The sequence below is a fragment of the Scyliorhinus canicula genome, chromosome 12 (assembly GCF_902713615.1).
Source record: "Scyliorhinus canicula chromosome 12, sScyCan1.1, whole genome shotgun sequence".
In the NCBI taxonomy this organism is placed as follows: domain Eukaryota; kingdom Metazoa; phylum Chordata; class Chondrichthyes; order Carcharhiniformes; family Scyliorhinidae; genus Scyliorhinus; species Scyliorhinus canicula.
In genome coordinates, this window is record NC_052157.1 from 52,114,704 (window position 1) to 52,128,924 (window position 14,221).

At 54.1% G+C, this 14,221-nt stretch overlaps 1 protein-coding gene across 2 annotated transcripts in view; it reads left to right on the forward strand.

Annotated features, from left to right (window-relative positions):
• LOC119974765 (lipolysis-stimulated lipoprotein receptor-like) overlaps window positions 1–11,252 on the forward strand; it is a 35,747-nt gene extending 24,495 nt beyond the window's left edge. For both annotated transcript variants that reach the window (XM_038813973.1, XM_038813975.1), the window contains 4 exons: window positions 762–815; window positions 8,804–8,932; window positions 9,676–10,319; window positions 11,194–11,252. In XM_038813973.1, coding sequence (XP_038669901.1) covers window positions 762–815; window positions 8,804–8,932; window positions 9,676–10,319; window positions 11,194–11,229 — 863 coding nt within the window. In that variant the 3' untranslated portion in view covers window positions 11,230–11,252. The remainder of the gene's footprint in view (window positions 1–761; window positions 816–8,803; window positions 8,933–9,675; window positions 10,320–11,193) is intronic.
• The last annotated feature ends 2,969 nt before the right edge of the window (window positions 11,253–14,221 follow it).

Consider the following 14,221-nt stretch of genomic DNA (forward strand, 5'->3'; position numbering starts at 1 on the left):
AATCGGGATGGGGGTTAGGTACTGGGAATCGGGGTGGGGGGTTAGATACTGGGAATCGGGATGGGGGTTAGGTACTGGGAATCGGGGTGGGGGGGTTAGGTACTGGGAATCGGGATGGGGGTTAGGTACTGGGAATCGGAGTGGGGGGTTAGGTACTGGGAATCGGGGTGGGGGGATTAGGTACTGGGAATCGGGGTGGGGGGGTTAGGTACTGGGAATCGGGGTGGGGGGGTTACGTACTGGGAATCGGGATTGGGGGTTAGGTACTGGGATTCGGGATGGGGGTTAGGTACTGGGAATCGGGGTGGGGGGGGGGTTAGGTACTGGGAATCGGGGTGGGGGGGTTAGGTACTGGGAATCGGGGTGGGGGGGTTAGGCACTGGGTGTCTGGGGTGCGGGAGGGTTGCGGGTTGGGAGTCTGGGGGTGGGGAGTGGGGGTGTTATGGGCTGGGAGTCTGGAGGTGGTTGGGGAGGTTATGGGCTGTGCGTAAGTGGTTGGGGAGGTTTTGGCTGGGAGTCTGGGGATGGGGCCGCCCTGGTTTGAAATACGGTTAGTGAGTGTTGAGTGAGTATTTGAAGCTGGGCAGAGGTTTAATGAAAGGTGGAGAGGTTAGGAGGTGTGTGTCACTGCTGCTGGAGTGCTGCTTGGTAGCAGAACCTGGGTTACTGAAGCAGCAGGTTATGGGCAGGGATGTTTCTGTCTGGTTGAGATGTTTTACACTATTTCATTAGACTCTGGTTAATTCTTTCCTCATTTTCAGTTGGAGACAACAGTCGGGTTCCCCTCCTGCACGATCAGGACGCAGCGAGTTCTGGTGAGTGAATATTGCTGTGACCCCGTTTACACTGTGACTGTGAGGGTGTACGTCCCGTTTACACTGTGAGGGTGTACGTCCCGTTTACACTGTGAGGGTGTACGTCCCGTTTACACTGTGAGGGTGTACGTCCCGTTTACACTGTGAGGGTGTACGCCCTGTTTACACTGTGAGGGTGTACGCCCCGTTTACACTGTGAGGGTGCACGCCCCGTTTACACTGTGAGGGTGTACGCCCTGTTTACACTGTGACTGTGAAGGTGCACGCTCCGTTTACACTGTGAGGGTGTACGTCCCGTTTACACTGTGAGGGTGCACGCTCCGTTTACACTGTGAGGGTGCACGCCCCGTTTACACTGTGAGGGTATACGCCCCGTTTACACTGTGAGGGTGTACGCCCCGTTTACACTGTGAGGGTGCACGCCCCGTTTACACTGTGAGGGTGTACGTCCCGTTTACACTGTGAGGGTATACGCCCCGTTTACACTGTGAGGGTGCACGCCCCGTTTACACTGTGAGGGTGTACGTCCCGTTTACACTGTGAGGGTGTACGCCCCGTTTACACTGTGAGGGTGTACGCCCCGTTTACACTGTGAGGGTGTACGTCCCGTTTACACTGTGAGGGTGTACGTCCCGTTTACACTGTGAGGGTGCACGCTCCGTTTACACTGTGAGGGTGTACGCCCCGTTTACACTGTGAGGGTGCACGCCCCGTTTACACTGTGAGGGTGCACGCTCCGTTTACACTGTGAGGGTGCACGCCCCGTTTACACTGTGAGGGTGCACGCTCCGTTTACACTGTGAGGGTGCACGCCCCGTTTACACTGTGAGGGTGTACGCCCCGTTTACACTGTGAGGGTGCACGTCCCGTTTACACTGTGAGGGTGCACGCCCCGTTTACACTGTGAGGGTGTACGTCCCGTTTACACTGTGAGGGTGCACGCTCCGTTTACACTGTGACTGTGAGGGTGCACGCCCCGTTTACACTGTGAGGGTGTACGCCCCGTTTACACTGTGAGGGTGTACGCTCCGTTTACACTGTGACTGTGAGGGTGCACGCTCCGTTTACACTGTGAGGGTGCACGCTCCGTTTACACTGTGACTGTGAGGGTGCACGCCCCGTTTACACTGTGAGGGTGTACGTCCCGTTTACACTGTGAGGGTGTACGCCCCGTTTACACTGTGAGGGTGTACGCCCCGTTTACACTGTGAGGGTGTACGCCCCGTTTACACTGTGAGGGTGCACGTCCCGTTTACACTGTGAGGGTGCACGCCCCGTTTACACTGTGAGGGTGTACGCCCCGTTTACACTGTGAGGGTGCACGCCCCGTTTACACTGTGAGGGTGTACGTCCCGTTTACACTGTGAGGGTGTACGCCCCGTTTACACTGTGAGGGTGTACGTCCCGTTTACACTGTGAGGGTGGACGTCCCGTTTACACTGTGAGGGTGCACGCCCCGTTTACACTGTGACTGTGAGGGTGCACGTCCCGTTTACACTGTGAGGGTGCACGCCCCGTTTACACTGTGAGGGTGTACGCCCCGTTTACACTGTGAGGGTGTACGCCCCGTTTACACTGTGAGGGTGTACGTCCCGTTTACACTGCGAGGGTGTACGTCCCGTTTACACTGCGAGGGTGCACGCCCCGTTTACACTGTGAGGGTGTACGTCCCGTTTACACTGTGAGGGTGTACGTCCCGTTTACACTGTGAGGGTGTACGTCCCGTTTACACTGTGAGGGTGTACGTCCCGTTTACACTGTGAGGGTGTACGTCCCGTTTACACTGTGACTGTGAGGGTGCACGTCCCGTTTACACTGTGAGGGTGTACGCCCCGTTTACACTGTGAGGGTGCACGCCCCGTTTACACTGTGAGGGTGTACGCCCCGTTTACACTGTGAGGGTGTACGCCCCGTTTACACTGTGAGGGTGCACGCCCCGTTTACACTGTGAGGGTGCACGCCCCGTTTACACTGTGAGGGTGTACGTCCCGTTTACACTGTGACTGTGAGGGTGCACGCTCCGTTTACACTGTGAGGGTGTACGCCCCGTTTACACTGTGAGGGTGCACGCCCCGTTTACACTGTGACTGTGAGGGTGCACGCTCCGTTTACACTGTGAGGGTGTACGCCCCGTTTACACTGTGAGGGTGCACGCCCCGTTTACACTGTGAGGGTGCACGCCCCGTTTACACTGTGAGGGTGTACGCCCCGTTTACACTGTGAGGGTGTACGTCCCGTTTACACTGTGACTGTGAGGGTGCACGCTCCGTTTACACTGTGAGGGTGTACGTCCCGTTTACACTGTGAGGGTGCACGCCCCGTTTACACTGTGAGGGTGCACGCTCCGTTTACACTGTGAGGGTGCACGCCCCGTTTACACTGTGAGGGTGCACGCCCCGTTTACACTGTGAGGGTGTACGCCCCGTTTACACTGTGACTGTGAGGGTGCACGCTCCGTTTACACTGTGAGGGTGTACGCCCCGTTTACACTGTGAGGGTGCACGCTCCGTTTACACTGTGAGGGTGCACGCCCCGTTTACACTGTGAGGGTGCACGCCCCGTTTACACTGTGAGGGTGCACGCCCCGTTTACACTGTGAGGGTGTACGCCCCGTTTACACTGTGAGGGTGTACGTCCCGTTTACACTGAGTGTGAAGTTGCACGCCCCTTTGCATGGTGGGAGCAGGTGTGACCCTGTTTTGTATGTTTGAAGATCTTGGTGATGATTTGTACTGGGTGTCAATGGTGAGGTTAAAATGGAGCTCGCAGTATTTCAGTAAGGTGCTGGGACCTATTACGTGACAGGTTGGAGGAGGAGTGACTCTGCCTGTTTCCTGAGACTGTCTGCCTCCTGGGAGTTTTCTTCAGTTGATATCTGGGATATACGCTGATCAAAATGGTTTTCTGTGGCGCATGTCTCACCCTGAGTTCCTCTAAGTCTTTCATGTCCCTCTTTGTATGTTCTGCTTTCAAACAGGCTACAAACATTCCTCTCTCCAAAACTGGTTTCTCCACTTCCCTTCAATTAGTTTTCGTTTTTCCCCCACTCATTGCCAACCAACAGAACCATGGTAACAATCACCAGGTTACCATCAACAACTTTTAACTCTTTCAGTTCAGCTGAGAAATGAGGAAGTTGTGGCTTAAACCAGTATAACACAACTCAGCGACAGACTGATCGGTGCCGATACAGGCTACATTTATCTGAACATCGTGTGTGTGAAGGAGTGTCTCACATTCCGTCCCTATCAGACTCTCATTCAGACACGACCCAACCCGAGCATGGCCACTACACAACACGCCCTCGGTCACTCACCGACCCGCCCTCGGTCACTCACCGACCCGCCCTCGGCCACTCTCCGACCCGCCCTCGGCCACTCTCCGACCCGCCCTCGGCCACTCTCCGACCCGCCCTCGGCCACTCTCCGACCCGCCCTCGGCCACTCTCCGACCCGCCCTCGGCCACTCTCCGACCCGCCCTCGGCCACTCTCCGACCCGCCCTCGGCCACTCTCCGACCCGCCCTCGGCCACTCTCCGACCCGCCCTCGGCCACTCTCCGACCCGCCCTCGGCCACTCTCCGACCCGCCCTCGGCCACTCTCCGACCCGCCCTCGGCCACTCTCCGACCCGCCCTCGGCCACTCTCCGACCCGCCCTCGGCCACTCTCCGACCCGCCCTCGGCCACTCTCCGACCCGCCCTCGGCCACTCTCCGACCCGCCCTCGGCCACTCTCCGACCCGCCCTCGGCCACTCTCCGACCCGCCCTCGGCCACTCTCCGACCCGCCCTCGGCCACTCTCCGACCCGCCCTCGGCCACTCTCCGACCCGCCCTCGGCCACTCTCCGACCCGCCCTCGGCCACTCTCCGACCCGCCCTCGGCCACTCTCCGACCCGCCCTCGGCCACTCTCCGACCCGCCCTCGGCCACTCTCCGACCCGCCCTCGGCCACTCTCCGACCCGCCCTCGGCCACTCTCCGACCCGCCCTCGGCCACTCTCCGACCCGCCCTCGGCCACTCTCCGACCCGCCCTCGGCCACTCTCCGACCCGCCCTCGGCCACTCTCCGACCCGCCCTCGGCCACTCTCCGACCCGCCCTCGGCCACTCTCCGACCCGCCCTCGGCCACTCTCCGACCCGCCCTCGGCCACTCTCCGACCCGCCCTCGGCCACTCTCCGACCCGCCCTCGGCCACTCTCCGACCCGCCCTCGGCCACTCTCCGACCCGCCCTCGGCCACTCTCCGACCCGCCCTCGGCCACTCTCCGACCCGCCCTCGGCCACTCTCCGACCCGCCCTCGGCCACTCTCCGACCCGCCCTCCACGTTATCCAACGGCTGAGCACATGGATTCCTGCAAATATTCAGCCAGTATGAACAGGCACTTTTTCGGTTCTCACCTATGGTCCGATGTGGTCACATACTGCAAATTGTTTGGCCACATTACACCAGTCCCTCAAACCTATACTGGCATTTGGTAAACCATTCAACCGAATCCTGATAAATTGTGTAGGGTCATGACGCAAAACCAACAGAGGCTATCGGTATCTCTTTACAATAATGGACCTAGCCACCTGATTTCCCCAAGGCCATTCCCCTCAAAAAGATCACAGTCAAATCAATGATCAAGGTATTGGCCACTACATCCCCAGTATGGCCTGCCAAAAGAGATCCAATCAGGGGCAAATTTCATGTCCCCAGTGTTTCAGGAGGTTGTCCAAAGTCAGAGATTAACCCATCTGAAGTCATCAGTTTGTCACCTTCAATCCCAAGGGATGTTAGAGAAGTATCAGCAGATGTTAAAAACTATGATTCAGGCCTCGAATACCCTCACTATTGGGGTATGACTTGCCGCTGTTTGCCACGAGGGACTCTCTTAACAGGTCCACGGGCTTCAGCTTGGGTGAATAAATTTACGGACATAAGGTCCAAAGCCCCTGATGCTACTAAAAGTGTTTCTGGGGCTCACTGCTGAAGTATGTATCGCGATCCCAGAATGATTCTTTAATGCCTGTGCTGTGGCCAAGGAACATTTAAACGGCTCCCAAGCAAGTCATGCATAGGCAAGCAGACAGGCATGTTCAGACTCAAACTCTCAGCCAGGAGAACAGGTCGAAGTACTTCTGCCACTGGATATTAAAAAATTAATCAAACACATACTTACATCCATTATGGTTACAGGAACATCTTTGATCTTGTGAGGCTCCACATAGGAATTCTGGCAGTTCAGAGTGAGACGAGAGGCCAGCTCACCCTGTCCTAAACTCTCCAACTGTTTTTCCACACAAAAGAGAGAAATCAGAGGAGCTCATGAGATAACAACACAGTAAAACATCTGGAGTTCAAACTTTGGAATCTTTAAGCACCCTGTAGCTGGCTGCCCCAGTTGATTCAAGCCCTGTGAGAAAACACTGGACAGCTAATGTCACAATGTACAAGGTATTACCAGAGTCACTCAGTTACAGTCAGAGGTAGTGATAGTGTTCCTGTTTCTGGGCTAGAAGCTCTGGGTTTGAGTCCCACTAGAGGACCTGATGGGCAAGGAAGTGCATTCAATACAATGCCTATCTGGTTGAGTATTAATCTACAAGTGGTGATAGTGACCACAATTCGATTACGTTTACTTTAGCGATGGAAAGGGATTGGTATAAACCACAGGGCAAGAGTTATTGCTGGGGGAAAAGCAATTATGCGATGAGGCAAGATTTAGGATGCATCGCCTGGAGAGGTAAATTGCAGGGGATGGACACAATGGAAATGTGGAGCATGTTTAAGGAACAGCTGCTGCGTGTCCTTGATAAGTATGTACCTGTTAGGCAGGGAGGAAGTGGTCGAGTGAGGGAACCATGGGTTACTAAAGCAGTTGAAACACTTGTCAAGAGGAAGAAGGAGGCTTATGTGAAGATGAGACGTGATGGTTCAGTTGGGTCGCTTGAGAGTTACAAGTTAGCTAGGAAGGCTCTAAAGAGAGAGCTAAGAAGAGCCAAGCGAGGACATGAGAAGTCTTTGGCAGGTAGGATCAAGGATAACCCTAAAGCTTTCTATAGGTATGTCAGGAATAAAAGAATGACTAAGGTAAGAGTGGGGCCAGTCAAGGACAGTGGTGGGAAGTTGTGCGTAGAGTCCGAGGAGATAGGAGAGGTGCTAAATGAGTATTTTTCGTCAGTATTCACACAGGAAAAAGACAAAGTTGTTGAGGAGAATACTGAGATTTAGGCTACTAGACTAGAAGGGCTTGAGGTTCATAAGGAGGAGGTGTTAGCGATTCTGGAAAGTGTGACAATAGATAAGTCCCCTGGGCCGGATGGGATTTATCCTAGGATTCTCTGGGAAGCTAGGGAGGAGATTGCTGGGCCTTTGGCTTTGATCTTTAAGTCATCTTTGTCTACAGGAATAGTGCCAGAGGACTGTAGGATAGCAAATGGTGTCCCCTTGTTCAAGAAGGGGAGTAGAGATAACCCCGGTAACTATAGACCAGTGAGCCTTACTTCTGTTGTGGGAAAAGTCTTGGAAAGGTTTATAAGAGATAGGATGTGTAATCATCTGGAAAGGAATAATTTGATTAGAGATAGTCAACATGGTTTTGTGAAGGGTAGGTTGTGCCTCACAAACCTCATTGAGTTCTTCGAGAAGGTGACCAAACAGGTGGATGAGGGTAAAGCAGTTGATGTGGTGTATATGGATTTCAGTAAAGCGTTTGATAAGGTTACCCACGGGAGGCTATTGCAGAAAATACAGAGGCATGGGATTCAAGGTGATTTAGCAGTTTGGATCAGAAATTGGCTAGCTGATAGAAGACAAAGGGTGGTGGTTGATGGGAAATGTTCAGACTGGTGCCCAGTTACTAGTGGTGTCCCACAAGGATCTGTTTTGGGGCCGCTGCTGTTTGTCATTTTTATAAATGACCTGGAGGAGGGAGTAGAAGGATGGGTGAGTAGATTTGCAGATGACACTAAAGTCGGTGGAGTTGTGGATAGTGCTGAAGGATGTTACACGTTACAGAGGGATATAGATAAGCTGCAGAGCTGGGCTGACAGGTGGCAAATGGAGTTTAATGCAGAAAAGTGTGAGGTGATTCATTTTGGAAGGAATAACAGGAATACAGAGTACTGGGCGAATGGTAAGATTCTTGGTAGTGTGGACGAGCAGAGAGATCTCGGTGTCCATGTCCATAGATCCCTGAAAGTTGCCACCCAGATTGAGAGGGTTGTTAAGAAGGCGTATGGTGTGTTAGCTTTTATTGGTAGAGGAATTGAGTTTCGGAGCCATGAGGTCAGGTTGCAGTTGTACAAAACTCCGGTGCAGCCGCATTTGGAGTATTGCGTGCAGTTCTGGTCGCCGCATTATAGGAAGGATGTGGAAGCATTGGAAAGGGTACAGAGGGGATTTACAAGGATGTTGCCTGGTATGGAGGGAAGATCTTACGAGGAAAGGCTGAAGGACTTGAGGCTGTTTTCGTTAGAGAGTAGAAGGTTAAGAGGTGACTTAATAGAGGCATACAAGATGATCAGAGGATTAGATAAGGTGGACATTGAGAGCCTTTTTCCTCGGATGGTGATGTCCAGCACGAGGGGACATAGCTTTAAATTGAGGGGAGATAGATATAGGACAGATGTGAGAGGTAGATTCTTTATTCAGAGAGTAGTAAGCGCGTGGAATGCCCTGCCTGCAACAGTAGTGGACTCGCCAACACTAAACGCATTCAAATGGTCATTGAATAGGCATATGGACGATAAGGGAATAGTGTAGATGGGCTTTAGAGGGGTTTCACAGGTCGGCGCAACATCGAGGGCCGAAAGGCCTGTACTGCGCTGTAATGTTCTATGTGTGGGTCATGCCTGTTTGGGGGGCGGGTCATGTCTGTCCAGGGAGATGTGGGGGTAGGTCGTGACTGCCTGTGTTCCCGGGAAACACAGAATATATTGGCGATTTAATTTGTTGGAAGTGAATCTGAAGGAATGGCTGTTAACTCTCGATTTGCTTTTGCCCACAGTGCGAACTGGATACCGAATTCAGGCAAATCAGCAGAATGATGACATGCGCGTTCTGTATTATGTGGAGAAGCAACTTGCTCATTTTGACCCCAGGTCTCCTGGTGACCCCAGTACGAGATACGAAAACAGTAAGTGTGTCCTTGTTTCCAGTCTTTACGGGAAAGAAACGCTGTCCTTTGATACACTGTGCAATATTTCGAAAGCATAGTTTTACACTCACTCACTCACTCACTGACTCTCTCACTCACTCTCACACTCTCTCTCTCTCTCACACTCAATCTTACTCTCACTAATTCACTGTGTCTCTCTCACTGTCTCTCTCACTCGCGCGCTCCCCTCTCCGCTCTCTCTCGCGCACGAGGGAGAGGGGAGCAAGCGAGTGAGAGGGGAGAGGGGATAGCGCGCGAGAGAGAGGGGAGTGCGTGAGGGAGAGGGGAGCGTGCTGCCATCTCTCCCTCGCGTGCCTGCGCTCCCGTCTCTCCGTCGCCCGCGCGCGCTCCCGTCTCGCCCGCGCGCGCTCCCGTCTCGCCCGCGCGCGCTCCCGTCTCGCCCGCGCGCGCTCCCGTGTGTGGGGGGGAGGGGTCTGTGCATGTATGTGTGTGTGGGGGGGCGGGGTGTGAGGGAGTTGTGTGCGTGTCTGGGATTGGGGGTGTGGGGGGCTGAGTGGGAGGAGAGTGTATGGGTGTGGTGAGTGTGGGAGGGGTTGTGGGGTTGGGTGTGGCGAGTGCGGGGATGGATGTAGTGTGTGTGCGCGCGCGCGCATTGGTCTTTTTTTGGTGACGAATGTTGGTATTTCTTCCTGCTGCTGTTGTGTATGTTTCCTTTCGCTGAATTCAATCCCTGCGTGTTTCTCTTTGTGTTCACTGTCTAGACTCTGCGATGAGCGAGATCTCCTCCTTGCATGAAGATTACGATGCAAGAAACAACCTTCACAGCAACATTGGGCGTGTTCGCCAACAAGCCATGCCAGCCATATACGATGATGATGAGAGAAGTGTGATGAGCAGTGCGTCCCGCCAAACCCCACGACGGGACCCTCGCTGGGATGAGAATGATCGCTATTATCAAGGGAGTCGCCAGCGAGCTCGATCGATGGAAAGCCTGGATGATATTGGCCGGCGGGATCGAAGCTATGACCGGGGTCACCAGGGATTCGACAACAGCCGTGTAAGGCGTGAATCAGACAGCGAGGCCTCTAGCTACAGAAATGCTCAAGATCGGAGACGGAGAGATTATTCTCCTGAGCGTCATGGGGAATACCGGAAGCGAAGTCGCAGCCGGGATGACCTGACTGAGTTGGACAGAGGACGAAGGTATCCTAGAGGAGGATATGATGATTCCTTCCTTGGTGAGGTCCTGGAAAAGAAGGCAGGTGCAAGGCGCGAGGCAGACAGCGGCAGCAGTTCAACGGCACGTTCGAGGAACAGGAGAGACGAGGACAGTTCCCTGCCACCACCCTCCACTGAGACGGAGTCCGTGTCATCCAAAGGGAAAAATGAGAAGAGGCTGAGGAAGGTGAGAAAATTACAATTTCCTTGACTTTGCAGGGCCTGGGATGAAAAGGAGATGAAAAATTGTAGGAATTGTGTACACCATACTCGAACACTGGGCTACCTCACGGCTGACGTCCGCTAACTATCATATGGACAACAGGCTCAAACTGGTTGAAGATTAGTTGCCAGTCGTAGCATTAGACCTGGAGCCCGGGCCTGTGTGTGGCCTGAGAGCTGGGAGTGACCTGGAGCCAGGGCCTGGGAGTCGAATCGGGTGGGGCATGTGTCCTGGGAGTGGCCTCAGGGGGCGTCTGGGGCCTGAGAGTGGCCTCTCAACCTTGGAATTGGCCTCAGAGAGGCCCAGAGCCTGGGAATGGCACCTGGGCCCTGGGAGTGGCCTCAGAGGGGCCTGGGACCTTGGAGTGATCGTGGAGTGACCGAGGCCTGGTAGTGCCCTTGGGAGGGACCTGGGAGTGGCCTCGGGAGGGACCCAGGGCCTGGAAGTGGCCTGGGGAGGGACCCAGGGCCTGGGAGCGGCTTCGGGAGGGACCTGGGAGTGGCCTCAAAGGTGCCCGGGCCTGGGAGTGATCTTGGGAGGAACCCGCAGCTTGGGATTAGCCTCTGGAACCTGGGAGTGACCTCGGGAGGGACACATGGCTTGTGGGTGGCCTGGAAGAAACCCCGGGCCTGGGGGTGGCCTCAGGAGGGATCCCGGGCCTGGGAGTGGACAATGAGGGGACTGGATGTGGCCTGGGGCCTCTGGGATGTGAATGGCCTTTGAATAGAACTTTCTCTGCAAGTTGAGTGGGACAGACAATCATAGGTTTTTACCGTGTGAACTACAGAGAGATTCCAGTTTGTGTTTTTGACACCCAATTAATTTTGTTTGTTTACAGAATGATGCTGTGAGCCGTGAGAGTTTGGTGGTTTGATGGATGGTGTCTCCGGACATGCAAAGGATTAACCCAGGATCTATCGTAACTGATAGTGTCATAATGGGGCAACTATTGTAATAGGGCAAATACATGGGATCCAATCATTTGTGACTTTACCCACATCACTTTCAGGCCATGAAAGGTCTCGTACCTACAACCATTGAAAGCTATCAGCATAGGCCCCATTTCTCCTTTTATTCTGCTCTCGCCGAGTTTAATAATTGTGCTTCGTTTTGTAATATCGTTTTTTACAAAGTTTTATTTGAGAGAGTTTATGAATTATAATTTTTGCTGTTGGTATCTGGAACTAAATTCCCAAACATGTGCCTAAAATCCCTGATGAATTTCCTTCCAAACTTCTGCAATGAGAGAGTTTGGGGTGGGTTGGGGGGGAGGGGGTGGGGAGGGGGTGGGTTGGGGGGGAGGGGGTGGGTTGGGGGGGGGGGAGGAAGAGTGTTGGGGTCAGCCCCTACTCACTGCTTTGCAACATGTGCCTTCGAGAGATCTGTTAAACCCGCCGCATCCTCCTCCGTTGCTCGCTCCGCGCTCGCTGCAGCTTGTGACTGGAGAACAAGGGCACGGATCATTTTCCAGCTCCAGTTGTTCCTCAGAACTGGAAGGCCGATTGATTTGTTCATTAATGTTTCCGCTTTTAACCTCCCAGCCTCAAGTGGGCAGGTGAATGGCAGCAACCTGCTGTTGAAGTGAGGAGTGTGGGCGCGGCAGCTTCCGTAACTCGGGAGCGTTTCGAAATCAGCAAAACAGGAATCCACACATTGCCCGGTGCCCACTAGCTGCTTTGGGTTGGGGGAGTGGGTGGCAGGAGGGGGGATTGGCTCATTCTGTACAGAGCCTGTAAAGCTGATTCACCCCTAAATGGACCAAAGTGAAGAGGGAAGGGGGGGGGCCGTGTTTTTATAATTAATGTCTTCTAGAACGTTGTGTGTAAAATGTTTTCAAATTTAGGACAAAAGTTTTTTTTAAAAATGTCGTAAATGTAATTTTTTCAAAGTATTTTTCTGGACAGTATTTTCTCTTCCGTCTTGTCATTCCTGGTTAGCACACATCCCTCCGCTAAATGAGCTCATTTGTCCGTCCCACACTATGCCCCTCCTGTAAATAGGGAGCTGGGAGAGGAGGGGGTCAAACAGCCGAGAGAACCTCCTGTACCACAGGCAGGACAGGAAACTCCAGGGAACTGAGCCTCGTTTTGGATTTTCCCTCCTCCCTCCGCTGATTCTTCAACTCGTGCACTCCCACCCCATTCCGCCAGCTGTACTGAGATCTGGACTGGACTGTGCGTCTGAAATTTCGATAATTCTGTGCAACAAGTAGTTTGAGATTAACCTTTGTCTTTGGCCACACAGTGACTCAATATCAAAAACTTCACAGGCTGAAACTAAACACTTTTCAATAATTTGTCCGATAAAATAAAGTGGAATTGAAATGCTACTGAAACTCTATTGGACCCATTCCAGATAAAATAGTTTGTGTAAATGTGACAATCAATTTGTTGTTTATCATGAGAATCTAGCAATGGACAGGCTGAGTTCAGTTTGGTAACTTGGCTTTCATCATCGACACTCTCTAGAACCCTTCAGAGAAAATCCAGCCTGTTTACTGCCTGTGTGTGTGTGCGTGTGTGTGTGTGTGTGGGGGGGGGGGGGGGGGGGGGGGGGGGTTGTGTGTGTATGGAGGGGGGGGGCGCTTGTGTGTGTGTGTATGGTGGGTGTTGTGTCTGTGTGTGCGAGTGAGTGGGTTGTTTGTGTGTGGGAGGGGGGTTTGTGTGTGGGAGGGGGGTTTGTGTGTGGGAGGGGGGTTTGTGTGTGGGAGGGGGGTTTGTGTGTGGGAGGGGGGGTTGTGTGTGGGAGGGGGGTTTGTGTGTGTGGGAGGGGGTTTGTGTGTGTGGGAGGGGGGTTGTGTGTGTGGGAGGGGGGTTGTGTGTGTGGGAGGGGTGTTGTGTGTGTGGGAGGGGGGTTGTGTGTGTGTGTGGGAGGGGGGTTGTGTGTGTGTGGGAGGGGGGAATTGTGTCTGTGAGGGGGGGGTTGTGTGTGTGTGAGGGGGGGGTTGTGTGTGTGTGAGGGGGGGGTTGTGTGTGTGTGTGAGGGGGGGGTTGTGTGTGTGTGTGAGGGGGGGGGTTGTGTGTGTGTGTGAGGGGGGGCTGTGTGTGTGTGTGAGGGGGGCTGTGTGTGTGTGTGAGGGGGGGGTTGTGTGTGCGTGTGAGGGGGGGCTGTGTGTGCGTGTGAGGGGGGCTGTGTGAGGGGGGGCTGTGTGTGTGTGTGAGGGGGGCTGTGTGTGTGTGTGTGAGGGGGGGCTGTGTGTGTGAGGGGGGGGCTGTGTGTGAAGGGGGTGTGTGTGTGAGGGGGGAGTTTGTGTGTGTGTGTGTAATGAAAAAATGAAAATTGCTTATTGTCACGAGTAGGCTTCAATGAAGTTACTGTGAAAAGCCCCTAGTCGCCACATTCCGGCGCCTGTCCGGGGAGGCTGGTACGGGAATCGATCCGTGCTGCTGGCCTGCTTGGTCTGCTTTAAAAGACAGCAATTTAGCTGAGTGAGCTAAACCAGCCCCTAAGGGGGATTGGTATGTGTGTGTGTGTGTGTGTGTGAGGGGGGTTGGTGTGTGTGTGTGAGGGGGGTTGGTGGGTGTGGTGTGTGTGTGTGAGGGTGGGTTGGTGTGTGTGTGTGAGGGGGGTTGGTGTGTGTGTGTGTGAGGGGGGTTGGTGTGTGTGTGTGAGGGGGGTTGGTGTGTGTGTGTGAGGGGGGTTGGTGTGTGTGTGTGTGAGGGGGGTTGGTGTGTGTGTGTGAGGGGGGTTGGTGTGTGTGTGTGAGGGGGGTTGGTGTGTGTGTGTGAGGGGGGTTGGTGTGTGTGTGTGAGGGGGGTTGGTGTGTGTGTGTGAGGGGGGTTGGTGTGTGTGTGTGAGGGGGGTTGGTGTGTGGTGTGTGAGGGGGGTTGGTGTGTGTGTGTGAGGGGGTTGGTGTGTGTGTGTGA